Consider the following 27,498-nt stretch of genomic DNA (forward strand, 5'->3'; position numbering starts at 1 on the left):
GTGTGATTTCTGTGGCACTACGATTATAATATTTTTTAACAAAAAAATCACCAACTTATAATATTCAAAAATCCTATGATTTACACCAAAACCAAAAGACTTGTTCTCACATTTAGTTTTAATTTTTAGTAATTTTAAAAGTCGTAGAAAAAATATTAATAATTGTTAATCAAAAAAATTAAACTATATAACATTATTATCATAATGTGTATAATGATAATATTAATTTGTTTTACTCAACATTTTTCAAATAATAATAAGGATGAATGTGGGATTCAACCAAATTATAGAGAAAAGCCACGGTAAGACGATTAAAATATTTGATCACATTTATCAAGGAATTACATTAAATTACAAAGAAAACTATTGTTGTTTTATACATTTTTAAACATTTTCTGTGAAATAAAATAATTTGATCGTCAGATCGTGGCCTAAGCCATTTTTAAGTGTTGTTAAAATATAAAAATTCGTGTTGGTGGTATTGATAACACGAAAAATGCCTAATATACCTATAATATACGTAACCTTTAATGATTACGGTCCCTGAAAAGTATTGTTTAAATATTTATTCGGCGCCAAAGTGTGACCCAACTTTACAACGAAATTTACCCCATGGTATTGTATGGTATGGTATTATCAAGAATATAATGCAGGGTCACATCATTTTTAAATTTGTTGGAAAAAGTGAAAAAAAAGTGAAAATAGTTAATTTTAATCTAAAAAACAATAAAAAGGTGAGTGATAAAATGAATTTTGTCTTTTTATAACCTTTATTTCAGCGTTACAAAGGTTAGTATCACAGATATTTTCGCCATTAATAAATATACGCCTCCGGATGCTATCTTCAACACAAATTCTGCATTTCAGTGACACTTGAAATGTTTTTAATCTTTACCAGTGGTAAATGGTGTGAGGTGTTCATTAAATGGTTGTATAAATAGTACTTCAGTACTAACTTAGTTGTTTAACTTAATCAAAATATTACATTTATTTCAGCCAGGCCGACTGAGACTTCTTGGGACCAGAAGTGTTGCGCCTGCGTTTGTCATATTTTATTTTTTCTTCTCATAGTTTTTAATAAAGATACCCGACATAAAACAACTGAACAGATGGTAAATGATCGGCCATGGCAAACCAGGCATAATTTCTGGAGAGATCCTTTAATTTTGTGCGGAGACCTAATAATGGTAATTACTCTTATTATTATTCCAGGTCTTACATTCATATCTAAATTATGTTTGATATTTTCAGAAGACAGACAAGAAATGGATATCAAAGTACTGCATTCGGCCAAGCAAAACCCGGGAATGCTTCAGGCATTAAAAATTTGTAGTTCCAATGCTTCGATTGTAAATATTATTAATAAATACACAAACAAATATTACAAAAAACATGATTTTTATTGTGGAAAATCAGATACTGCAAAGCAGTGCAAAACCAAAACTGCGAGGGTCTGGAAAAACCAAAACTGGGAGGGTGTAGAAAAACAGATATTGCAAGTGGAGGAAAACCATAACTGGGTACGTGTGGAAAATCTATAATGCGGGAAGTCGAAAAACCAGTGGATTTTGTCCTGCATTCTTCTGCCAGAGATCCAGATAGAAACCTCATTTCCCCCTTACTTTTTGTGTCACCCCCGTGTATTTTGAAACCAGAGATGGAAGAAATGTAAGGGGTGAATGAGGTTTAGTCCCTTCCGCTTCTATGGAGAAACCTCTTGAAAATATGTTATTTTCCAGAGGAATTTTCCCGGTGGGCAGTTGCAATGCACACACACAAACGTACACACGCATATATGTATCTAATGGCTGTGTGTGTAAAATACGCATTTTTTGGATATATTTATTTTGTGCGTGTGTGTGTACATAGCAGAGCAAATCATTGTTTGTTTTTGTTTTTTACAAATCCAAAGTTTGTCGATAACTCAACATTTGAAAACTAATAAATAGTTTGCTGATCGGTCTTTTGCATTTAAAACAAGAAAGGAAGCTAGCTTCGGCCAGCCGAAGCTTATATACCCTTGCAGATCATTCCTATTAATTAACAAATCGCAAAAATGTTCAATTTTCTAATATTTCTCATTAATTTTCCGATCGTTCCTATGGCAGCTATATGATATAGTCGTCCGATTTTGATTAAATTAAAATTGAAATTCGGAAATATTTAAAAAGAGTCATATCCTAGAGTAGAAGATAATACAATAAAAACCAAAGAAGCTAGAATTTATTTCCTATTACTTTTCCATTAATTTTCCGATCGTTCCTATGGCAGCTATATGATATAGTAGTCCGATTTTTTAAATAATTAATTCGAAATTCAAATATATTTAAAAAATAACATCCCCAAAAGTAGAAGGTGATATTTCAAAAAACACCGAAGCTAGAATTTTTTAAAGTTTTTTTTTTCCGATTGTTCCTATGGGAGCTATAAGATATAGTTGTCCGATCCGGTCGGCTCCGACATATATACTACCTGCAATAGAAAGAAGACTTTTGGGAAAGTTTCATCCCGATAGCTCAAAAACTGAGAGACTAGTTTGCGTAGAAACAGACAGACGGACAGACGGACAGACGGACAGACGGACGGACAGACGGACAGACGGACAGACGGACATGGCTAGATCGACTCGTCTTGTGATGCTGATCAAGAATATATATACTTTATGGGGTCGGAAACGTCTCCTTCACTGCGTTGCAAACTTCTGACTGAAATCATAATACCCTCTGCAAGGGTATAAAAACAGAAGCAATTTTAAGGAAAATTTCGACTGTAAAATTCAGCTTAATGGGATTTCTGTAAGGTCTACCGATATTTTAAAATTTAACGTTTACTTAAGAAAAAGGCGCAAAAGAAAAGATTTGCGTTATAATCGATTTTTTTAACCGCGCACTTAAAACGTGTTATGAGTGTTGGCTATGGTATTTTCATTTTCCCCTTGCGCGGTCACACTTAAAGTGTGACAGCAGGACATACATACATACATGCGCCAGCAGAACATACATATAAACATATGGGGAGGCCGTGACGTCACATCAGTTTAGCCAAATTTGAAAATATTGGGGACTTGATTAAGGATGCTGAATCTCCAAAAAATTTAAATGCAGTTTTTTGCGGGTATGCCAAAAGATTATGAACATCACATTTTTAAACCATTTTAACAACATTTATAACAGAGAAATGACAAAAGAAAGAATTAAAAAAAAAACAAGAAAGGAAGCTACCTTCGGCCAGCCGAAGCTTATATACCCTTGTAGATAAAGTAATCAGGGACCGTAAATAACAGTTATTTGTGATTTTTATTTTAAAAAGACTACTGCGATATTTGGTTTAAAACGTCAAAAATAACGTTATTTTTACTCTTGTCCACAAAGTATATGCATTTCAACACATCTGGAAAGCAAATTAACTGTTATTTGTTCATGTAAATTGTTGATTAAAACTTGTACAAATCTCAGTAGGCCTTTTAAAATAAAAATCACAAATAACTGTTATTTACGGTTCCTGAAAGTAATGCTTACTCGGTGCAGTTCCAGGAATTCCAATTTTGTTTTTAAGTAGTCAAGAATCAAAACGCCTACTTACACTCGTCATTAAATAGACTTTCTAATATTTTCTCATTCGGCACGCTGCAATAGAAAATGCCTGTGATGGGAATAGTTTGCTAGGGCGGGCCGAATGAGAAAATATTAGAAAGTCTATTTAATGACGAGTGTAATAATTTTTCGTCACAAATGTTGATATCAGAACTTTTGTATGTTGAAGGTGCGATCGTCACTAGTTTTTTACCTCGTTAAGAGGTGTTTTTATTTGATATCAGAAGTTTTTGTTTGTTTACTTTTGCTCTCATAGGTGCTAACATAAACATTTAAATTTAAATTCGTCATAAATCATAATTTATTAACTATTGTATTTTAACGAATTAAATTAAAAAGGCGTTGAAGTATTTCAAAATACCTTTTAAACGAGGTATAGCACTTGTCTGTACCTTTAGTAGTGTAGAACTTACAAACTAACGAAATGTATATATTTTTAGCTTTTTCGCGCTAAAGTAGCGGCTTTTTCCAAAAGTTTTAGAACAAAAGATTCCTATATGGAACTCTTAAAAGCAAATACAGTTCGGATACCGTCACACAAAATTCAATACTCCGGGAGCGTTAGTAGTTCGAGCTTGCAAAAGTGGCTATTTTCGTATAAAATTAACTTTTAAACGTGACTTTTTACAGTAATATGTTATATACCAAAATTTAAGAAAGGGCTATACAGTTTAAAGTTTTCTAGAAAATCGTTAGAGCTGTTTTTGAGAAAATTAAAAAAAGCTAAGAAACAAGTTTAAAAAAATTTTCTTTTGCTCATATCTTTTTAACTATTACATTTACACAACTTACATATAGGAGGCGTTTATAGCATTTAAAAATACCTTTCAAACGAGGTGCAGCACAAGCTTTAGCAGTATAGAAGTTACGGCTTTCCGAATTTTAGCTATTTATAGCTGTTTTCCCGCTAAACTAGCGAGTTTTTCCAAAAGTGGTAAAATAAAAGTTTTTTATATCGATGTGATGAACGTCATATCAAATTTTCAAAGCTTAAAAAACATGTTTTGTACAAACTCACAAACTGACAAACAGAATTAAATTTTCATTTTGGGAAGACGAAGAAAATCTTATTCGATTGGTGTATTACTCATTACGATCGGACTATCACAGCAGATTTTCAATTTTGCGGCTATATAATAGTAGTCGCCTTCGCACACTCTCCTGGTGCGCTTCGTCACTGCATGGACTGCCGTCCATAGTGATCCCGGTATTAAAAACTAATATTTTAGCTCATCTGCTTCTAATTGCTTCTTTACGCTTACTATGTGTCCCGTCTTTATTATACCCGTTACTCGTAGAGTAAAAAGGTATACTAGATTCGTGCAAAAGTATGTAACAACTAGAAGGAAGCGTTTCCGACCCCATAAAGTATATATATTCTTGATCAGGGTCACTAGCCGAGTCGATCTAGCCATGTCCGTCTGTCCGTCTTTCCGTCTGTCTGTCTGTCCGTCTGTATGAACGCTGAGATCTCAGAAACTACAAAAGCTAGAAGGTTGAGATTTCCCACACATATTCTTTGGCTTCCTACGCAGCGCAAGTTTATTTTAGCCGAGCGCCACGCCCCCTCTAACGCCCACAATCGCCCACTAACGATTTTAAAATGGGTCCTGCGCCCACATCTTTAAAGATTTCCGAGAAGTATAAATGCAATTTTGTTGTGTATATTTATACCAAATCGGACCATTCATTTAAAAGTTATACGCAATCAAAAATTATATATCTATCTCCCTCGCACTCCCTTTAGCTGAGTTACGATTATTAGTCGGGACACCAACCCGACACAGCGTTCGCACTCCCTTTAGCTGAGTGACGGGTATTAGATAGTCGGGACAACAACCCGACTATAGCGTTCTCTCTTGTTTGTTTTATGTATTCTTCCCCACGAAGTCGCATTCTTGCCTAAATTGATAAAATGGTCCGGCGCGTAACAAACACGTGCTTGGTGTTTTTGGGCCACTTCTTTGTACTGCTCGTAGTGCATCAACATCCAATATTATTATTATTATTATTATTATTATTATTATTATTATTATTATTATTATTATTATTATTATTATTATTATTATTATTATTATTATTATTATTACTATTATTATTATTATTATTATTATTATTATTATTATTATTATTATTATTATTATTATTATTATTATTATTATTATTATTATTATTATTATTATTATTATTATTATTATTATTATTATTATTATTATTATTATTATTATTATTATTATTATTATTATTATTATTATTATTATTATTATTATGAAATAAAAAATCTTAAGAGAGAAATGCCTCAAATCTAGACGCCGCACAGTGGCGCCTTTTGACTTTTTTTTGGTAATAAATCATAACTTTTGAACCAGTGAAGATAATTGAATTTTGTAAACGGCAAATGATAGATAATTGATCCACCTTTCAAATTATTGCTTGAGACAGGGAGTGGGCGTGGCAGAGGCGTACTTACAAATCGGCAAAGTCAGAATTTAAAAACAAATCCATTTTTTTCCGACAAAAAAAAACTTTTTTTAAAAAGTTTTTGTTTTTTTTAGTTTCTTTTTTCATGTTGTAATTTTTAAAACTTATTAAAAAAAACTAAATAAAAAATTGGAATTTTTAAAAAAAAATTTTTTTTTTTTTTTAAATTACGTTTTGTTTAGTTTATTTTTTTATGTTTTAATTTTTAAAAACTAAAAAATCAAAAAAAAAAATTAAAGTTTTTTTTTAAAAATAAAAATTTTTATATTTCATGTTTTTTGAAATAATGGTCACAATTTGGTAAACTTGGTAAATCCAATAGACTTAACATTTCTGGACTATAATTACTAGATTCTAACTCTGTGACAAGGTTGTGATTCCATGACCCTGGAATACAGTTTGGATTCGCACATACTAAATTCAATGCTTAGGCAGCGTAAGTTGTTTTGAGCTGGCAAAAGTTGCTATTTTCGTTTCTGAATAACTTTTAAACGTGTTTTTTTACAGTAACATGATACATACCAAAATTTAAGGAATCTCAAGGGCTATACAGTTTGAAGTTTTAAAGGAAATCGTTAGAGCCGTTTGTGAGAAAAATAACAGAAACTAAAAAAAAGTTTTATAAAAACGTGTTTTGTGCATATCTTTTTAAATATTACAGTTACACAAATTACATATAGGAGGCGCTTAAAGCATTTTAAAATACCTTTTAAACAAGAAAAAGCACAAGTCTGTAGCTTCACTAGTTTAGAAGTTAAGGCCTTCCGTATTTTAGCTATTTATAGCTGTTTTCCCGCTAAACTAGCGGGTTTTTCCAAAAGTGGTAGAACTAAAGTTTCTTATATCGAGCTGTTGAACATCATATCAAATTTTCATGACTTTAAAACCATGTTTTGGACAAATCTTTCACAAGGATGCGCCATATGCAATTTCTTGGACCATGACTTTTTTCCCTTTTTTGGCTCTTAAAACCGCGGACGCAGGCGGACGCAGCTACAACTTTCGTAATATCAAGAAGAAAGTCCAAATAACGTTTTACGGAAGTATAAAAAAAATAGTATTAAATAGTTTTTTTTTATTTTCCATCAAAGTTGAAAAATATGGAAAAAATGGACGTTTCGCAAATAACTCATAACTAAGAGATGCGCATGGCAAACTGCAATATGTTTTACTTTTTTTACTCTTAACTAACACACCAATCCGTGGAAAAAAGAAGCAAAGCGATTCGATACCTAGTTTTTAAGAAAAACCCCCCGGAAGTGCGAAAAATTACCTAAAAACGGTGTGTTTTTTTTAAGTGAAAAATTGTTCAACTTTGAAAATTCATATCTTTTACAAAAATTTTTTGATTTGAAAAAGGGTTACATATTTGTAATAGTGGATCAATTACCTGTCGATTGGTATGGGTCACAACTTTCTAGGACAAAGTCGAAAAAGTGATTTATTGCACGTTTTTTGGCCCAAGGCGCCACTGTGCGCCGCCTCACCCGAGCAAGACGTAGAGGAATATTCACTGCCCAGGAACAGGAGTACAAAAAAGCTAAGAAGGATCTTAATATTGCTATCCGGAAATCCAAGATTATTAAATGGAAGTGCCTTTGCATCGATGTTAACTCTGACCCTTGGGGACTAGGCTACAAAATCGTCATGAAGAAACTTAGGTCCCGGAGATCCTTGCCGGAACTACTAATATTGTCAGAGCACTCTTCCCTACTCATGAGATTCGGCCGCGGAGAAGAACGGTGCCCGACCTCGAAGAACGAGTAGACATGTTTACACTGGAAGAACTTGTCAGGGCAACAAATTGTTTAAAAAGTAGGAAAGCTCCGGGACCCGATAACATACCTGCGGAGGTCCTGCAAGCAATTGCAGAGAGGCGACCTAATCTTCTGCTCGATATGTTTAATGCTTGCATCCGAAAAGGACTATTTCCCGAGCAATGGAAACTGCAACGTCTGGTTCTGATAAGCAAGGGCAAAGGAGATCCCTTATCGCCATCAGCATATCGACCATTATGTATGTTAAATACGACAGGAAAACTCCTAGAAAAGATGATTAAACCTCGTCTAGCAGCAGCAGTTAACAGAGCCGGAGGACTCTCTCCAAGGCAGTTCGGTTTTAGACCAGGGAGGTCCACAATAGAGGCAATTCAAAAGGTGTATTGCGAAGCACTACGAAGCCAACAAGGAAATCACTACTCGAGACCAATAGTACTCTTAGCAACACTGGATGTCAAAAACGCATTTAACAGCGTTAAATGGGAAAATATTACAGACGCACTAGAACACAAATTCAAAATCGGTGGATACCTCTTGAAAATATTACAAAGCTACCTCGAAGACAGGAAGCTACTGTACCAAACAAAGGCAGGCGAGAAATGTGTAAAGGTAACATCAGGAGCTGCATAGATCAATACTGGGCCCCGAGCTATGGAATATTAGCTACGACGAAATACTGCGCATAGAAATGCCGGAAGACACAACCTTAGTAGGATATGCGGACGATATAGTTGCAGTTATCTCGGCTAGTAACCCCGAAAACGTGCAGCGTAAGCTAAACCAGGTGATGCTCCGCGTTAAAGGATGGATGGACAATAACGGTTGGCAGCTTGCCACGGAAAAAACCGAGTTGTTGCTAGTAACAACGAAGCAGATCCCACTAGAAATAGATATGAGAGTAGGAGAAAATATCATTAGGACGCAGAAAGTGATAAAATATCTAGGAGTTCGTCTTGAGCCCAAACTGACGTTTAAGGCTCAAATTCAGCACGCTAAAAGCCGGGCGACCGACACTGCAAAATCACTTAGCAGACTCATGGAAAACTTAGGTGGACCAATCCAGTCAAAACGCAAACTACTTATGGAAGTGAACCATGCAATCCTGCTTTATGGATGTGAGGTTTGGGCTAGAACACTGCGTGTAAAGTGCAGACTAAAACCCTTGCTCGAAGTTCAAAGGACAATAGCATTGAGGATAATCAGCGCCTATAGAACGGTATCAGGACCAGCAGCTCTAGTCACTGCGGGTGTAATACCGATTGATCTCCTAGCAAGAGAACGCCAAAAAGTCTACGAGCTAAAGCAAAGTGGAGTAGCGACAAGACAAACAAAAGAGCTGTGTAGAGAAGAGAGCCTGGACTTGTGGCAAAATAGATGGCAGCATGAATGCTCGGGAAAATGGACAGCTAGGCTTATACCCAACCTCAAGGGCTGGACAAAAAGAAAACACGGAAACGTTGATTACTTCCTAACTCAAATGCTGACTGGCCACGGCTATTTCAGGGCCTTTTTGCACACTACGGGAAAAGCGCACAAGCTACGTGCATTTATGAAGACGCCGAGAGGGACAGTGTAGAACACACTATATTCCATTGTGATCGGTTTCGATCAGAACGCACCGGACTAACGGATGCCATTGGAGATATATCGCCTGAAAACATAGTTGAACGAATGATAAGCAGTGAGGCGGCCTGGAATCACGTTAAAGCCTATGTTGGAACGATCTTAAGGTCAAAGAAAAACGATCTTGATAGACGAGAAACGGAATAGACTGACTAGTAAAGAAAGGAAGAGTAAAAGAAAAAAGGAACTGGACGAAAGGATCTAGCAAGGGTAGTCTGTACGCAGACCATCAAAGCGGCTCTGTGGATCGTCTCTCCTGGGGGGCCAAGGTTTATCGGTTACGATACGGGTTGGCAAACCAATAGAGACGAGCCATAGAGCTTAGCATTGTACAGACGAGAGCTTATGCTGAGCAAGAGGCCCCACTTCGAAGTAATGCGAAAGCTTTTCCGAAGTGGATACAGGCCTAATGAGCGGGGGGTTTTGAGTGGGTGCGAGCCCCACATACCACATCTACGACGGTAGTGTGAGATGCATAATATTATTATTATTATTATTATTATTATTATTATTATTATTATTATTATTATTATTATTATTATTATTATTATTATTATTATTATTTTTATTATTATTATTATTATTATTATTATTATTATTATTATTATTATTATTATTATTATTATTATTATTATTATTATTAGTATTATTATTATTAGTATTATTATTATTATTATTTTTATTATTTTTATTATTATTATTATTATTATTATTATTATTATTATTATTATTATTATTATTATTATTATTATTATTATTATTATTATTATTATTATTATTATTATTATTATTATTATTATTATTATTATTATTATTATTATTATTATTATTATTATTATTATTATTATTATTATTATTATTATTATTATTATTATTCCCGCAGGGGCACCCAACACCGGGTGACGGGCCTGATATACCCGCGGACCCCCAGTCACGGCAAGACACTGGAACGATAAATTGACTTACGATTATGCACACAAAAGACGATTTTATGATATCGGGCTTGACGAATGCAGCATACTGATACCTTTCTACGCAAGAGTGACATTTTGCAGAAACGGCTATCGGGATTATGTTACTTTCGCCTCCGTCCAGTTAAAACTTAGCAAGTCTCTTCGTACGTTCAAATCACATCACCGTTGACTCGGCGGTACAGGTGCAGTTGAAATGATTCCTGCTTTGGGTCCGTCCTGGCTCTGAACACAACCGCCCATGAAGCGTTGTGTCAACCCTCGCATGTACCTCACTGCTTGCATAGGGACCCATGGGGACATTTGGGACAACTGTACATAGGTGAGGAGATAGCGGCGTAGAGTTTGGACCCTTTAATGCAAGATGACAACCCAATTAACACCAAACAATATAGAAGAAGCTTTCCGAAAGAGCAACTTGATGGGTAGGTCGCCTCAAAGAAACGCGACCATTGAAAGGAAGGAAAATAATGAACTTGCTGAACAGAACACTCCGAAAACAGGAAAGGATTCCGAAGCATCACAGCAGATAGACCCTCAAACTCCTGAAATAGTTAGGAAAGAGACAGCACCGACAACACAGCGAAGCTCCCCGCGACAGGAACTAATATATAAGATGAGAACATTAGAGGAAGAATCTCTGACCAAGTGCAAGGCAATAATAAGGAAGATGAAGCGTGCGATGCAAAAACAAAGAAACATCAACATGGATGTCAAGGACGGTACAGCTGAACTTACGGAGCTCTTCGATGTTATAGAGAGCTACAGAGCGAGCTGGAAAAAAGCTGAAGGCGAAAAAATAAAAGAAATGAGTAAGGCAATACCAAAGACCTTGAAGATAGTCGACACCCCGCTGTCGTCAACCCAAAAGAGAGCAGCTGCCAGCCCGGCATTACAGGACTCTAGCAAAAAAGCCAGAGATAAAGAATCAAATAATGGCTTTCAAACAGTGACTAACAAAAAAAGGAAAAAATATCCAAAATCGGACGATCGAAATTTAAAAAGAGACGTTAATGGAGAAAAGAAAGATAAACCTAGGACAAGAGTAAGATCTCGACCAGATGCTGTGCTAGTAAGGCTAACCGAAGGAAAGAGCTATGCAGAAGTTCTGAGGGACCTACGAAATAGCGTGAAACCAGAAAATGATGTCAGTAATATCCTGTCGATTAGAAAAACAAAATCAGGTGACATGCTCCTAGAATTGTCTAGGGGGAGCAAAGCCGAACTATTATGCGAGACTATCAAGACCAGGCTCAAGGGTGATGCAACAGTTAGAACCATGAAACAGCAAACCAAACTGGAAATTCGAGATATAGACAGTATTACAGAGGAAAGCGAGATCATTTCCGAAATTAAAACTGGGATAGGAGATACTACCGAAGAAATCAAAATTCATCTGACTGGAGTAAATAGCTCGGAGCAACGACGGGCCTTCGTTACCTTAACGACAGAAGACGCAGCGAAAATATTGAAGGACCCAAGAATCAGGATTGGCTGGACCCTGTGTCGAGTAAAAGAATGCATCGACACTATGCGATGCTACAAATGCTTTGGAGTGGGACACACGCAAAGGGATTGTAAGGGACCAGATCGAAGAAACCTATGTATCAGATGCGGAGAGGCTGGGCACAAAATGAAAGAATGCAAAAACCCAGTAAGATGTTGTGTTTGCGCAGCGGAGGAAAGGATAGAGCTAAACCACCTTCCTGGGACAACAAAATGTCATAGCGGCGCAAGTAAAAACAGGGAATGAAAGTCCTACAGGCAAATATGCACAGAAGCAGAACGGCCAATGATCTGCTGCTTCAAATAGCGTTGGAGCATCATGTAGATCTATCCATTATTAGGGAACAATACAAAACTCGGGAGGACGGTCTGTGGATAGAAGATGAGACGAAAACCGCGGCTTTATGGATCCCAGCTTTCAGCACCGTTACACACCACACCCCCATTAGACAGAATTGCTACGTATCAGCACAAGTTGCGGACTGGACCGTTATTAGCTGCTACCTAACACCCTCCGATGACATTACGACTTTCCAAAGAAAACTCGAAGATATCGAAGATGCTGCCAAGCAAGCTCAGGGAAAGGTTCTATTAGCAGGTGACTTTAACTCAAGAGCGGAAGAATGGGGCATGGCATCAACCAACTCCAGAGGCAGGAAAATTCTAAACATGGCTGCAAGACTCGGAATGGTAGTTGCAAACATAGGATCAACCGCTACATTTAGACGACCTAGAAATGAAGGAACAATCCCGGATATAACGCTTGTGTCGGAAGAAATGGCAAACAAGGTCGCCGAATGGAAAGTATTAGAAATCTTTAACGGAAGCGATCACGAGTATATTTCCTACAAGCTGACACAAGGCGATCAAAATCGCTCTGAAAATCGTCTTAGCCTAGGAAAAAAGGGATGGAACGCAAATAGACTAAGCAAAACAAAGCTCATCAACGAAATTGATAGAAAAGCAGATACTATTCGGCAAAACGACGAGAATATAATCAACGACACTATGTCAATTATTAAAAAAGCGTGCAACGTCGCAATGCCAAAACGGGGAAACCCACACAGGCAAGGTCAAGAAGCATACTGGTGGACAAATGAAATAAAAATCTTAAGAGAGAAATGCCTCAAAACTAGACGCCGCCTCACCCGAGCAAGACGTAGAGGAATATTCACTGCCCAGGAACAGGAGTACAAAAAAGCTAAGAAGGATCTTAATATTGCTATCCGGAAATCCAAGATTATTAAATGGAAGTGCCTTTGCAACGATGTTAACTCTGACCCTTGGGGACTAGGCTACAAAATCGTCATGAAGAAACTTAGGTCCCGGAGATCCTTGCCGGAACTACAGGTAGAACAGATGGACAATATTGTCAGAGCACTCTTCCCTACTCATGAGATTCGGCCGCGGAGAAGAACGGTGCCCGACCTCGAAGCACTCTTCCCTACTCATGAGATTCGGCCGCGGAGAAGAACGGTGCCCGACCTCGAAGAACGAGTAGACATGTTTACACTGGAAGAACTTGTCAGGGCAACAAATAGTTTAAAAAGTAGGAAAGCTCCGGGACCCGATAACATACCTGCGGAGGTCCTGCAAGCAATTGCAGAGAGGCGACCTAATCTTCTGCTCGATATGTTTAATGCTTGCATCCGAAAAGGACTATTTCCCGAGCAATGGAAACTGCAACGTCTGGTTCTGATAAGCAAGGGCAAAGGAGATCCCTTATCGCCATCAGCATATCGACCATTATGTATGTTAAATACGACAGGAAAACTCCTAGAAAAGATGATTAAACCTCGTCTAGCAGCAGCAGTTAACAGAGCCGGAGGACTCTCTCCAAGGCAGTTCGGTTTTAGACCAGGGAGGTCCACAATAGAGGCAATTCAAAAGGTGTATTGCGAAGCACTACGAAGCCAACAAGGAAATCACTACTCGAGACCAATAGTACTCTTAGCAACACTGGATGTCAAAAACGCATTTAACAGCGTTAAATGGGAAAATATTACAGACGCACTAGAACACAAATTCAAAATCGGTGGATACCTCTTGAAAATATTACAAAGCTACCTCGAAGACAGGAAGCTACTGTACCAAACAAAGGCAGGCGAGAAATGTGTAAAGGTAACATCAGGAGCTGCACAGATCAATACTGGGCCCCGAGCTATGGAATATTAGCTACGACGAAATACTGCGCATAGAAATGCCGGAAGACACAACCTTAGTAGGATATGCGGACGATATAGTTGCAGTTATCTCGGCTAGTAACCCCGAAAACGTACAGCGTAAGCTAAACCAGTTGTTGCTAGTAACAACGAAGCAGATCCCACTAGAAATAGATATGAGAGTAGGAGAAAATCTCATTAGGACGCAGAAAGTGATAAAATATCTAGGAGTTCGTCTTGAGCCCAAACTGACGTTTAAGGCTCAAATTCAGCACGCTAAAAGCCGGGCGACCGACACTGCAAAATCACTTAGCAGACTCATGGCAAACTTAGGTGGACCAATCCAGTCAAAACGCAAACTACTTATGGAAGTGAACCATGCAATCCTGCTTTATGGATGTGAGATTTGGGCTAGAACACTGCGTGTAAAGTGCAGACTAAAACCCTTGCTCGAAGTTTAAAGGACAATAGCATTGAGGATAATCAGCGCCTATAGAACGGTATCAGGACCAGCAGCTCTAGTCACTGCGGGTGTAATACCGATTGATCTCCTAGCAAGAGAACGCCAAAAAGTCTACGAGCTAAAGCAAAGTGGAGTAGCGACAAGACAAACAAAAGAGCTGTGTAGAGAAGAGAGCCTGGACTTGTGGCAAAATAGATGGCAGCATGAATGCTCGGGAAAATGGACAGCTAGGCTTATACCCAACCTCAAGTGCTGGACAAAAAGAAAACACGGAAACGTTGATTACTTCCTAACTTAAATGCTGACTGGCCACGGCTATTTCAGGGCCTTTTTGCACACTATCGGGAAAAGCGCACAAGCTACGTGCATTTATGAAGAAGCCGAGAGGGACAGTGTAGAACACACTATATTCCATTGTGATCGGTTTCGATCAGAACGCACCGGACTAACGGATGCCATTGGAGATATATCGCCTGAAAACATAGTTGAACGAATGAAAAGCAGTGAGGCGGCCTGGAATCACGTTAAAGCCTATGTTGGAACGATCTTAAGGTCAAAGAAAAACGATCTTGATAGACGAGAAACGGAATAGACTGACTAGTAAAGAAAGGAAGAGTAAAAGAAAAAAGGAACTGGACGAAAGGATCCAGCAAGGGTAGTCTGTACGCAGACCATCAAAGCGGCTCTGTGGATCGTCTCTCCTGGGGGGCCAAGTTTTATCGGTTACGATACGGGTTGGCAAACCAATAGAGACGAGCCATAGAGCTTTGCATTATACAGACGAGAGCTTATGCTGAGCAAGAGGCCCCACTTCGAAGTAATGCGAAAGCTTTTCCGAAGTGGATACAGGCCTGATGAGCGGGGGGTTTATAGTGGGTACGAGCCCCACATACCACATCTACGACGCACAGTGGCGCCTTGGGCCAAAAAACGTGCAATAAATCACTTTTTCGACTTTGTCCTAGAAAGTTGTGACCCATACCAATCGACAGGTAATTGATCCACTATTACAAATATGTAACCCTTTTTCAAATCAAAAAATTTTTGTAAAAGATATGAATTTTCAAAGTTGAACAATTTTTCACTTAAAAAAAACACACCGTTTTTAGGTAATTTTTCGCACTTCCGGGGGGTTTTTCTTAAAAACTAGGTATCGAATCGCTTTGCTTCTTTTTTCCACGGATTGGTGTGTTAGTTAAGAGTAAAAAAAGTAAAACATATTGCAGTTTGCCATGCGCATCTCTTAGTTATGAGTTATTTGCGAAACGTCCATTTTTTCCATATTTTTCAACTTTGATGGAAAATAAAAAAAAACTATTTAATACTATTTTTTTATACTTCCGTAAAACGTTATTTGGACTTTCTTCTTGATATTGCGAAAGTTGTAGCTGCGTCCGCCTGCGTCCGCGGTTTTAAGAGCCAAAAAAGGGAAAAAAGTCATGGTCCAAGAAATTGCATATGGCGCTACCTTGTGAAATGACCATCTCTATTCATGGGAAACGTTTTTTATGTTATTATTGATTGTCAAATGGGGATTTTATTTTACAATTTTTATATGTTTTGCCTGGCAATTAGTTATCAAAAATATTGAAAAACCGAGGCGTTACCTTCAGGTAGTATGCAAAGGTAAATTATGCAGGTATACATGTACAGGTACATATAGTAGTATGTAGAATCAAAACAACATATAACTGTCCTCTGATTTAGCAGGTGCATACAGGTAGGCATTCATTGACAGAAAAATATAAGCTTGCAGTCTCCTACAGGTAGGCTGGAATTTAATTTGAACACCTGCAAAATACTTAAATTGCGTAATTCTACCTAAGGTTGGCGTTTCACTTTTTAAGGCGTTTGATAAACTCTTTACCTGTTTGTACCTATCAGGTAATACCTCACACTATATATTGCATTGTAGGCTTAATCCCTGGATTAGTCTATGACTGAAAGTTGACGAGAAACGTTCTTTGTATTCTCCTTATTTTTTAGTTAAAAATGGCTTTAAACAACTCAAAATTATATGAACTGTTTAGGTCAACAACTACCTATTCGGAGTTCAAAGAAGCTGTTATAGAAGAACTAAAACAGAGCAACGAAAATATATTACACACTCTTAATCTGACATATGCAAGCATTAAATTGAAATGGACGAATGTCAGCCGCAACGCAGGAAGGTTTGCAATGAAATAGGAGGACTGGCTCAATGACGAAACTATCCTGGATATACCGGCCGAGGAAGAGCTCACCACATCAACAGGTCGTGGAAGAGGAAGACCATCTAAAAGTATGGAGGATTGTCAGGAACGCACAAGGAAAAGAAAACTGAAAGATGCAACTGATGATTTAACCACGGAAAATGTTTCCGAAGCGCTTTCTTTAAAATATAAAAAGGACAATGAAAAAGTGAGAGCGCAGATTATAGAATCGGTTGCTGAGGCAAGTCCGCCTCGACTTATAAGGATTAAGGAAAGCATTCCCACGCCTCCGAATGGACTTATTAAGAAGTATGGCTTGGAAGAGGCATTGGCTTTATTTATGGACTTAGAACTTTCAAAAGAAAAGTATGAGATATTACGGAAATCTTTACTGCGGCACGGAGTCGACCTTTTACCCGGATACAAGTATATTTCAAAAGCAAAGGAAAGTTCACGACCACCCAATACGGAATTTACGGAAGTATCTGCGAAAACCAATTTCCAGGATCTTATGAATCACACAGCAAAACGAATTCTGGAAAGTCTTCCTGTAAATGAGATGGAAAATCTTCCGGAAAAATTGACACTGATCAGTAAATGGGGCTGCGATGGATCATCTGGACAAAGCGTTTATAAACAAAGGATATCTTCCGATGACCCTACAGTATCGGACGGAAATATGTTTATGGCATCCGTTGTTCCCTTGAGAATTAAATCTGATGAGTTTGAATATTGGAAAAACCCTCGTCCGTCATCAGTACATTATTGCCGACCAATTATGTTTCAATTCGCAAGGGAATCACCGGAACTGATAAAAGACACAATGAATGACATTAAAGAACAAATTCGCAAGATAAAGCCCGTAAAACTGGAAATTAGTGAAGGAAAATATGTTAAATGTTACTATGAATTTCACCTGACCATGGTTGACGAAAAAGTCGTTAATGAACTGACAAATACTAAGTCAACGAAGTCATGCCCAATCTGCAAAAGGACGCAAAAGAATTTTGGAAAAGATTTGAACGATTCTACAGATGAGGAAAATTATGAATATGGAATTTCACCCTTACATGCTCGGATAAGGTGTATGGAGTTCTTGCTGAAACTAGCGTATATTATTCCAAACGAAAATGAACACTTTGAAGAAAACACATCAAATAAGGATAAGGAAAGCATCAGAAAGAAGAGAATACAGAACGATTTTTTCAAGGAAGTTGGATTAAAAGTAGATTTCCCTAAATACGGATACGGAAACTCAAATGATGGAAATACTTCGAGGAGATTTTTTGAACAACATGAAGTTGTTACTCGAATCACTGGAATTAACAATGAAATAGTTAAAAGGTTGGGAACCATCTTAAATGTTTTAAACTGCAAGGAAAAGGTTAACTCTACAAAATATGGAGAATATGCCTCAAAAACGGCATCACTTTTAGAGGAATTGTATCCACAAAAGAAATTGACCCCGACAGTCCATAAGATATTGGCGCATGGAAAAGAAATAATCGAATACCAGTGTTTGCCAATTGGAGAGCTTTCCGAAGAAGCGCAGGAATCGCTAAACAAATTTTATAAAAAATACAGATTGCTGAATACATTTAAGACATCAAGAATGAGGGAAAATGAGGATCTGTTCAATATGTTGGCTGCATCTTCTGATCCTCTAATTTCCTCATTGCGGCATGTTAAGTCAAGAAAAGAGTTAGAATCTAGTAATTATAGTCCAGAAATGTTAAGTCTATTGGATTTACCAAGTTTACCAAATTGTGACCATTATTTCAAAAAACATGAAATATAAAAATTTTTATTTTTAAAAAAAAACTTTAATTTTTTTTTTTTTTGTTTTTTTAGTTTTTAAAAATTAAAACATAAAAAAATAAACTAAACAAAACGTAATTTAAAAAAAAAAAAAATTTTTTTTTAAAAATTCCAATTTTTTATTTATTTTTTTTTAATAAGGTTTAAAAATTACAACATGAAAAAAGAAACTAAAAAAAATAAAAACTTTTTAAAAAAAGTTTTTTTTTGTCGGAAAAAAATGGATTTGTTTTTAAATTCTGACTTTGCCGATTTGTAAGTACGCCTCTGCCACGCCCACTCCCTGTCTCAAGCAATAATTTGAAAGGTGGATCAATTATCTATCATTTGCCGTTTACAAAATTCAATTATCTTCACTGGTTCAAAAGTTATGATTTATTACCAAAAAAAAGTCAAAAGGCGCCACTGTGCGACGGTAGTGTGAGATGCCCCCCGCCCCCCCTCAAAACAGAAAAAAAAAATGTTATTATTATTATTATTATTATTATTATTATTATTATTATTATTATTATTATTATTATTATTATTATTATTATTATTATTATTATTATTATTATTATTATTATTATTATTATTATTATTATTATTATTATTATTATTATTATTATTATTATTATTATTATTATTATTATTATTATTATTATTATTATTATTATTATTATTATTATTATTATTATTATTATTATTATTATTATTATTATTATTATTATTATTATTATTATTATTATTATTATTATTATTATTATTATTATTATTATTATTATTATTATTATTATTATTATTATTATTATTATTATTATTATTATTATTATTATTATTATTATTATTATTATTATTATTATTATTATTATTATTATTATTATTATTATTATTATTATTATTATTATTATTATTATTATTATTATTATTATTATTATTATTATTATTATTATTATTATTATTATTATTATTATTATTATTATTATTATTATTATTATTATTATTATTGACCACTTTCTTTGCCAAAACCCATTTTTTTGCTGTACGTTGCATTTGCACTCCTCAGAAATTTGACGAAATGCTGAGACTATTTAATTGTTAAAAATAAGAGTCTTAAAGCAATTTAAGTGACTATTTTTATATTAATTCAAAGGATGGTAGTGTGCACTAAGTATTTGTGGGATTATACTATCCAAATTAATCGTGGTTTTCTTGTAATCGATTATTTTTGTGACCGTTTGCAACGGTTGGGATTTTTGACGAATGTGAAACTCGTGTTCCCACAGAACTCCTTCCACCATCTACCATCCAATAACAGCTGACTGAAGAGCAGTTGCTCAGCTCAACATTAACGCAGGGAGATTTCAACTCGGGAAAACTGTCGTAAAATTGCGTTCTCATAATCCTTTTGTAAAATAATACAATACATTGCATATGATAATAGTTAAAAACAAGAGAGAACGCTATAGTCGGGTTGTTGTCCCGACTATCTAATACCCGTCACTCAGCTAAAGGGAGTGCGAACGCTGTGTCGGGTTGGTGTCCCGACTAATAATCGTAACTCAGCTAAAGGGAGTGCGAGGGAGATAGATATATAATTTTTGATTGCGTATAACTTTTTAATGAATGGTCCGATTTGAAAAATGTCTTCTACATTTCGATAGGTATAAATATACACAACAAAATTGCATTTATACTTCTCGGAAATCTTTAAAGATGTGGGCGCAGGACCCATTTTAAAATCGTTAGTGGGCGATTGTGGGCGTTAGAGGGGGCGTGGCGCTCGGCTAAAATAAACTTGCGCTGCGTAGGAAGCCAAAGAATATGTGTGGGAAATCTCAACCTTCTAGCTTTTGTAGTTTCTGAGATCTCAGCGTTCATACAGACGGACAGACAGACAGACAGACAGACAGACAGACAGACAGACGGACAGACGGACAGACGGACAGACGGACATGGCTAGATCGACTCGGCTAGTGACCCTGATCAAGAATATATATATTTTATGGGGTCGGAAACGCTTCCTTCTAGCTGTTACATACTTTTGCACGAATCTAGTATACCCTTTTACTCTACGAGTAACGGGTATAACAAGAGAGAACGCTATAGTCGGGTGCCCAGACTATCAGATACCCGTTACTCAGCTAAAGGGAGTGCGAAGGAGATGGAGATAAGAACTTTGATCCGCCGTAACATTTTAACGAATGGTCCGATTAAAAAAATTTCTCCTACATTTCGATAGGTATTGATAAACACAATAAAACTGCATTTTTACTTTTCCAAAATATTGAAATTTTTAAAATCGTATATAAGCGATTGTGGGCGTTAGAGGGGCGTGGCACCCTTTTGATCGACTCGGCTATTGATCCTAATCAAGAATATATATAGTTTATAGGGTCGGAAACGCTTCCTTCTAGCTGTTACATACTTTTGCACGAATCTAATATACCCTTTTACTCTACGAGTAACGGGTATAAACATATCTGAACATTTTTAACTTATCCTATAACGAGTATGCATATATATTGCTGACTGGGGGAGAGCCTTACCTCTCGTACCCCATACTCAGCTCTAACTACGCCTTTGTCTAGCCAATATTAATCTGCCAAATTTGTAAACAAAACCAAATTTTTGCTGTTTTGGTAATTTATAGCAACTTTGGAACTTTTTAGGAGTACATAGTACCCTTTTAATTAGTATTAGTTATTATTTACGAAGTGCAGAACATATTCTGAGACTTCGCTGCAAACATTGATGTTTTCGTACGCAGAACAGCTTAAATTTTGGCCCACTCATAGCAACCTGTTTGCGAACGCTTTTCCGTCCATAACGAACTACAAATAATTAAAAAAACCCAAGAAACAATGAGCTGAAGCTTTATTTAATTTTATCCCGCCATCGATTTGATTTGTTCTCGCTGTCATCGTTCCAATTTTCACAGTCAAGAGGAAGAATTCAGAGTTGCACCGAGAAAACATCGCCTAACTATGGCATAAAAGAGCCCGTCAAAGTCCGTCAAAATTGGATGGCGGACTAACTGGAAAACTCTCGGAACGGCAAAACCTTACGGACCATCCGTTCAACGGATGGTAGATGGTGGATGGAGCTTTGTGGGAAGTCCCTATAACACGAATATATTTAAAGAAACCCAATTTTTAGATAGAGATACAAAGCGAGTCCAGCGGAGTCCATCCATCAAACCTTTGGGAATTAAAGAGTAAGGAATTGTCTTTAAAATGAATGTAGTCAGAAAATACACTTTTTACGATTCTTGGAGAAATTTAGTTTTTTAGATCATAACCTCTATTTTTTCAAATTCCCCTTTGCTTGGCAATAAAAACGGACTTAAGAGGTTGTAAAAAAAATAATAAAGTTATAATTGTATCAAAAAATGAAAGAAATAGCATGTAAGCTCTATGAATGTGGTTTTAATACTGTATTAAAACGGTACTTATCAAGTTTTATGCATTTATCTCCAAAAATATCAAAGTGGATCTGATCATTTTTATGGCAGCTATATGAAATAGTTGTCTGATCCGAAAAATATTCATGCAGAATATGCGTTGTGATAAATAATAACGAATGCTAAGGTTTTACTTTGATATCTTTAAAATTGAGGGAGTTATTAATATTGGCCAAAAAAACTGGTCAAATTCCCCATAGTGCAGCGACTCGTCCCAGTCTAACTTTCGAAGCCACAGTTCCTTTTTTTTATTACATATGCATTTTATTAATTGGATCTTCTCTGAATTGAGACTAACAATAAGTATATAAATCTTAAATTAAAAAGCTATCTGACAGTCAAGATGACTGACGCGAGATTAAAGGGCTCTAATAACAAGACACCGGATTATATGTTTTTCTGCATTTATGCTCCAAATATGCATTTTTTTATGCAAAAAAAAATATGATATAAAATAAGATATGTCGATAATAAGCAAAATATGTCGATAATATGCAAAATATGTCGACAATATGCAAAATATGTCGTATATGTTTTTATGCCTTATAGGCACTAAGATTTCGAGCTTTGTGGTTAAAATTAGTAAGTGTCCTGTAGTTCTCCGGGAACTACTATACATAAAAATAGCTTCATTTGGCCCACTATATCTTAAAGAAATGGGTCCCTAAGACAATAAGTTCCATTTTCACTGAACTGCTGGATATTCTATGTCTTAACTCTATGTCTTAATGAGTAGGACCAACAAATATATTATTTGTATTACCACCACACCATAAGTGAATTCACAGGAGCGGATCTCCTCCTGTGGATTTTCTTATGGTGTAGTTTTAAAAATAAATGAAAAGATTTCACTCATTTTAAATATGTTTAATTGAAAAGTAAGAAACAAAAACCTGTTTCTGAACGTGAGTGTCTTTAGTGTCTTGAGGTTTTTACAATAGCGAATGAGGAAACTATTCATAATTGTAGAATTGATTACAGTATGCGTTTTCGTATTTTCTTAGCATTTGTATTCAAAACAAACTCTCTTGTCAAATACTTTATATATTTAAGCGTTCTGACAAAAGCCTGCTTTGATAATATGTCGTAAAATATGTTGGATATGTTCTTGACATGCAAGATATGTCGAATATGCAAAAACAATATGGGCTTAATCTTATAATTTTAACGTAAAACGAATTTCTTCATAATCGAAATTTGATTTCGACAAGCCGTTAAAAATATGATTTTGCATATAACACCAGTTTACAAAAAAAAATCGATGAAATATACCATGAATGAAACATTTGATTTCCGGTAAGGTACGTCTTCCTGATTAAGAAAATGGCACTTAATTTTTTTTTTATGGATAAAGTTTTTTTTAAAGTGTAAAAAACGTTTTTGACGTTTTTTTAATTTTTAACTTGAGTTGTGGTTAACAGATGTCAACCATAAATGACTCATTTTACAGGTAATAGAATGCCCTCCAACTTTCTTATACAATGCATTGAGTTCCATTCATTAGTTTAGGAGCTACATTTCGTCAAAGTTGAAAAAGTTAGAAAAAATGCAAAAATGCTGGCATAAATGGCTTCGTTAAAAATACACGCCTAAAACCCGAAATTAGTTTTATAACTTCTACTGGTAGAAGGTGCTTTGACAAGAAAAACAAGCTATTGATCATTACAATCCACCAGCAAATTAATTTGATATGCATTTTTGAAGCTTGCGACAACGGTGTTTTTTTGGCCGTTTACAGCTGTTAACGGACACAACAGGGCTCTAACAGGGCTGTAATACCCGTTTTTCCCAACGTAAAAAATCGATATAAAATCGAGCTATTGATTGATTTTTTTGTTGATGGTCTTGTTAGTTGGCTTAAAGATGTATCTTTAATTATAAGTCATAAAACTAATTTCGGTTTTTAGGCGTGTATTTTTAACGAAGCCATTTATGCCAGCATTTTTGCATTTTTTCTAACTTTTTCAACTTTGACGAAATGTAGCTCCTAAACTAATGAATGGAACTCAATGCAGTGTATAAGAAAGTTGGAGGGCATTCTATTACCTGTAAAATGAGTCATTTATGGTTGAAATCGGTTAACCACAATTCAAGTTAGAAATTAAAAAAGTGTCAAAAACGTTTTTTACACTTTAAAAAAAACTTTATCCATAAAAAAAAATTTGAGTGCCATTTTCTTAATCAGGAAGACGTACCTTACCGGAAAACAAAGGTTTCATTCATGGTATATTTCATCGATTTTTTTTTGTAAACTGGTGTAATCCGATGTCCACTAATAACTATTGCTGAGCTGGAAGGTCATTTCGTTGCAATCGGGTCCGGTAAGAGACCCTGGCTAGGCCCCTGGCGAGCTGGTTTGGATGAGAAGTTAGCTTGGTGTGGTAGGACGCTTTTTGTTTTGATATTTCGTCTTTTACGGGCAGAATGCCAAGATCTCTGTGGATGTTGTCAAGGTGCCCCAGTGATAGTTCTCAAGATTTTTGATTGTGCTCGCTTGATAATGTCGATGTTGCTGCTGCTCGCGTTTCCCCACAACTGGTAGCCGTAAGTCCAGACTGGCTTAAGCGTTGAATTGTAGAGCAGGGCCTTGAAGGCCAGGCACTCCACTACCACGAGATGATCAGCTAGTAGTGCTGTTGCCTGAATTGGGCATTTGGACCGACTTATGATCGCGGTATCGTCTTCGAATGTGGAAGTAGTTAGCCGGACGTTCGTGGGAAAAGAGTTGGACCAAGGGCGCTACCTTGGGAAACTCCAGCCTCTATAGTAATAGGTAATCGTCCGATGTTGTAGTGTTGCATCTCACGGCGAATTCTCTGTTGAAAAGGTACGATTCAAGTGAATGTTTTCCGGCAGAATAATTCTGATTTTGTGAATAAGGCCATTAAGCCAGACTCGATCGAAAGCCTGTGCAACATCAAGGAATACCGCACTGCAGTACTCCCGACATTCGAATGCAGACCGTATTTCCGCTGTTAATCTGTTCACTTGCTCTATTGTTCCATGGCTTTCTCGAAAGCTAAATTGATGTGCCGGAATAACGTTGTACTCCTTTGACAGACACAAGAGTAAACTTATCGGTCTGTATGAAGCTGGTATTGTGTGATCTTTTCCAGGCATTGGGATCATTATGATTACCGATTTTTTCCATTTTTTTGGGAAGTAGCCAAGTCGTGTAATCCCGTTAAAGAGTTTACAAATGACCTCAACTGCACAGTTTGGGAGTTCAATTAGCATTTCGGCAGTTATTAGATCACCGCCAGGGGCCTTTTTTGGTCTCAATTGCTCGCTGATGACTTTTGCAACTTCATTTGGTTGAAACTGAATTGGGTCCGTCTCAGTTTCCATTCGAATTAGCGACGACGAATGAATTAGTTGCAGGGTTTGGCTGAAAGACATTCCGAAGGTGTAAAGCAAATGTACAAGCTCTGTCTTTGTCGCTTCTGGTCCAGCTGCCTTAAGAGTCTCTTACAGGAATTACTGTTTCGGCCGGCGCACTTAGATTTGGGTGGGCCCTCCACAAGGGGGGCTTGGTGCTGGTGGGTGAAAGTTTCTCAATGTACTGGCGTAGTGTGTAACGAACTGTTTTCAACTGTTGGATCGCTACGTAAACGCCGCGACTAGCTCAGAGATATTGTGTGTTCGTCCCACCAAATTTGTATTGCGTGACTGCCCGTGACCCAAGAAAATGCAGGGATATCCGATTGGGACAAATCGGAAAACTTTATTAAGTTTTTTTTTTTCGCTGGAATTGGTTTCTTCGTCAGCTGGCTGTTGCGGCTTGCCGGGTCGGCGACGTGCCTTCCTCGGCTCAGGATTCACTCTGTGCGTTTCTCGGCGGCGCTCCTCGACGGCGTCGCTGCCCTCGTCTCCCTTCGTGGTGCTTGTGGACTCCTGCGGCGTCGTTCTCCAACGGCGTCTCTCCAGTTCCGCCCGGCTTGTAGGACTCAAGAAGTCTGCACAACCTTTCTTTCGGGTCCGACCAGAATGATCCTGGGATCACCTGCTTCGTCGTGTTCCCTGGGGTCGGTCTGGCTCTAGCCTGAGAAACAAATGTCCCGACAGGTCAAATCCGAGGATTCAGCCTTATCGTCAGTCCACCGTAACCCCGACGCCTGGCACAAACTCTTGATCCGCGCTTACCCTGCCGGTAGCTCGTCCTTCTCTCGACTCTGCTCCTGTCCTGCACTCGTCTCCACTCCAATCTCTGTGTCCTGCAGATCTCACCGTTGCAGTCTCAGCCTTGGCCTAGCGTCTTGACTCTGGTATCTTGATCTGGGTGGTGAGCACTCGGTTTCTACGGTACTCTCACGGCCACGCACTCGATTGAATCCTCGCACTTGTATGATCTCTGATCTCTTGATCTCTGGTTCGTTGGTTGCACTTGTACTTTCGCTCGCGTATCTTGGTTGTCTGTCTCCTGTACTCCGGCTGCCAGCGTCGCGTCTTCCGACCGACACGTCCCGTGCCTCCTGGCTGCATGAACTGCGGCGCTTACTGCACTGACTGTCGCGCGAACTCCAACTGACTGCCTCGAGCTGCGCCTGCGCCGTCCCTTTTATAGGCAGCGGCGGGGTCCCGTTACTTCCCTTTTTGCACACGGCTCGCTAGGGTCCAATGTTCAAGTGCGTCCCGTTAGTTCCCTTTGCACTCGGCACGCATCGGGTCCAAGGTCCAAGATGCCCCGTTAGTTCACGGTGCATCCTCTTTGTGCTGGTCCGAAGTCCACGGATTCACCGTTCGACCTCATTGCGCTCTGGCGGCGTGGGTCCAAGGTCCAGCGCGGTACCGTTACTTCACGGTCTCTCCGCTTTAGCCGGGTCCAAGGTTCAGTATTTACCGGTGGACATGGATGCCCTCGGATTCTACCGCATTCTCGCTGCCTTCGCTGTTGCTAGGGGCTCTCCTGCCTCGAGATTTGTGGGGAGTTTTACGACTCCTCACAAGTGCTTCTACTTCTTCGTGCCTTAGGGCCCTGGTAAGTCTGCGACCAGCTTCCTTAAGACTTTGTTTCGAGGATGGCGATCTGCTGGTTTGCCAAGCACGCCTCAAACGTCATTTCTCTAAAACAAGCTGTTCGATTTCCAAGTTAGTTTTGTGTTGGTGTGTGCGCCCATCCCTCCCTTGCGGTGTAGAGACTTTGGCTGCTGCGACGAGTACAGGCTCCAGTGAACTGTGGTTGAACTGTGGAGTCAGTTCAAAGTGGGAACTTACGTACTTTTTGAACTTCAGCCAGTTGGTTCGATGCGACGTCAGCCTCCAAGGGTGCTCGATTAATTCCGGGCTTTCAAGAAGAGTTATTAGCACTGGTGAATGGTACGATTATAGATCCAAAAGCGATTTTGCAGATATTAGATTGCGAGAAATATTTTTTGTCACAGCAAAATCAATCAAGTCAGGTAGTTTTCTAGGATCTGTAGGCCAGTATGTAGGGCTGCCTGGCGAAGCATAGTCCAGTTTGTTGTTTTA

The 27,498-nt window shown here is 37.5% G+C and overlaps 1 protein-coding gene and 1 long non-coding RNA gene across 5 annotated transcripts; both read left to right on the top strand.

Moving 5' to 3' along the window:
* Window positions 1–637: 637 nt before the first annotated feature.
* LOC138912532 (uncharacterized) lies at window positions 638–1,581 on the top strand. 4 transcript variants are annotated; one of them, XR_011418082.1, is made up of 4 exons: window positions 720–734; window positions 868–928; window positions 1,084–1,187; window positions 1,252–1,581. It is a non-coding gene; the product is annotated as an uncharacterized lncRNA (long non-coding RNA). The 4 variants fall into 4 exon arrangements; XR_011418079.1 differs by lacking the exon at window positions 868–928 and having other exon boundaries at window positions 638–734; window positions 997–1,187; window positions 1,252–1,574; XR_011418080.1 differs by lacking the exon at window positions 868–928 and having other exon boundaries at window positions 642–734; window positions 1,252–1,571.
* Window positions 1,582–10,810: 9,229 nt separating this feature from the next.
* On the top strand, window positions 10,811–27,000 carry LOC123002501 (uncharacterized). Its single transcript, XM_070212014.1, has 4 exons — window positions 10,811–10,871; window positions 10,950–12,023; window positions 12,260–13,702; window positions 26,669–27,000. The coding sequence occupies exons 1-4, from the start codon at window positions 10,811–10,813 to the stop codon at window positions 26,998–27,000; spliced, it is 2,910 nt and encodes a 969-aa protein (XP_070068115.1).
* Window positions 27,001–27,498: the final 498 nt, after the last annotated feature.

Source organism: Drosophila takahashii, chromosome 2R (genome assembly GCF_030179915.1).
Source record: "Drosophila takahashii strain IR98-3 E-12201 chromosome 2R, DtakHiC1v2, whole genome shotgun sequence".
In the NCBI taxonomy this organism is placed as follows: Eukaryota; Metazoa; Arthropoda; class Insecta; order Diptera; family Drosophilidae; genus Drosophila; species Drosophila takahashii.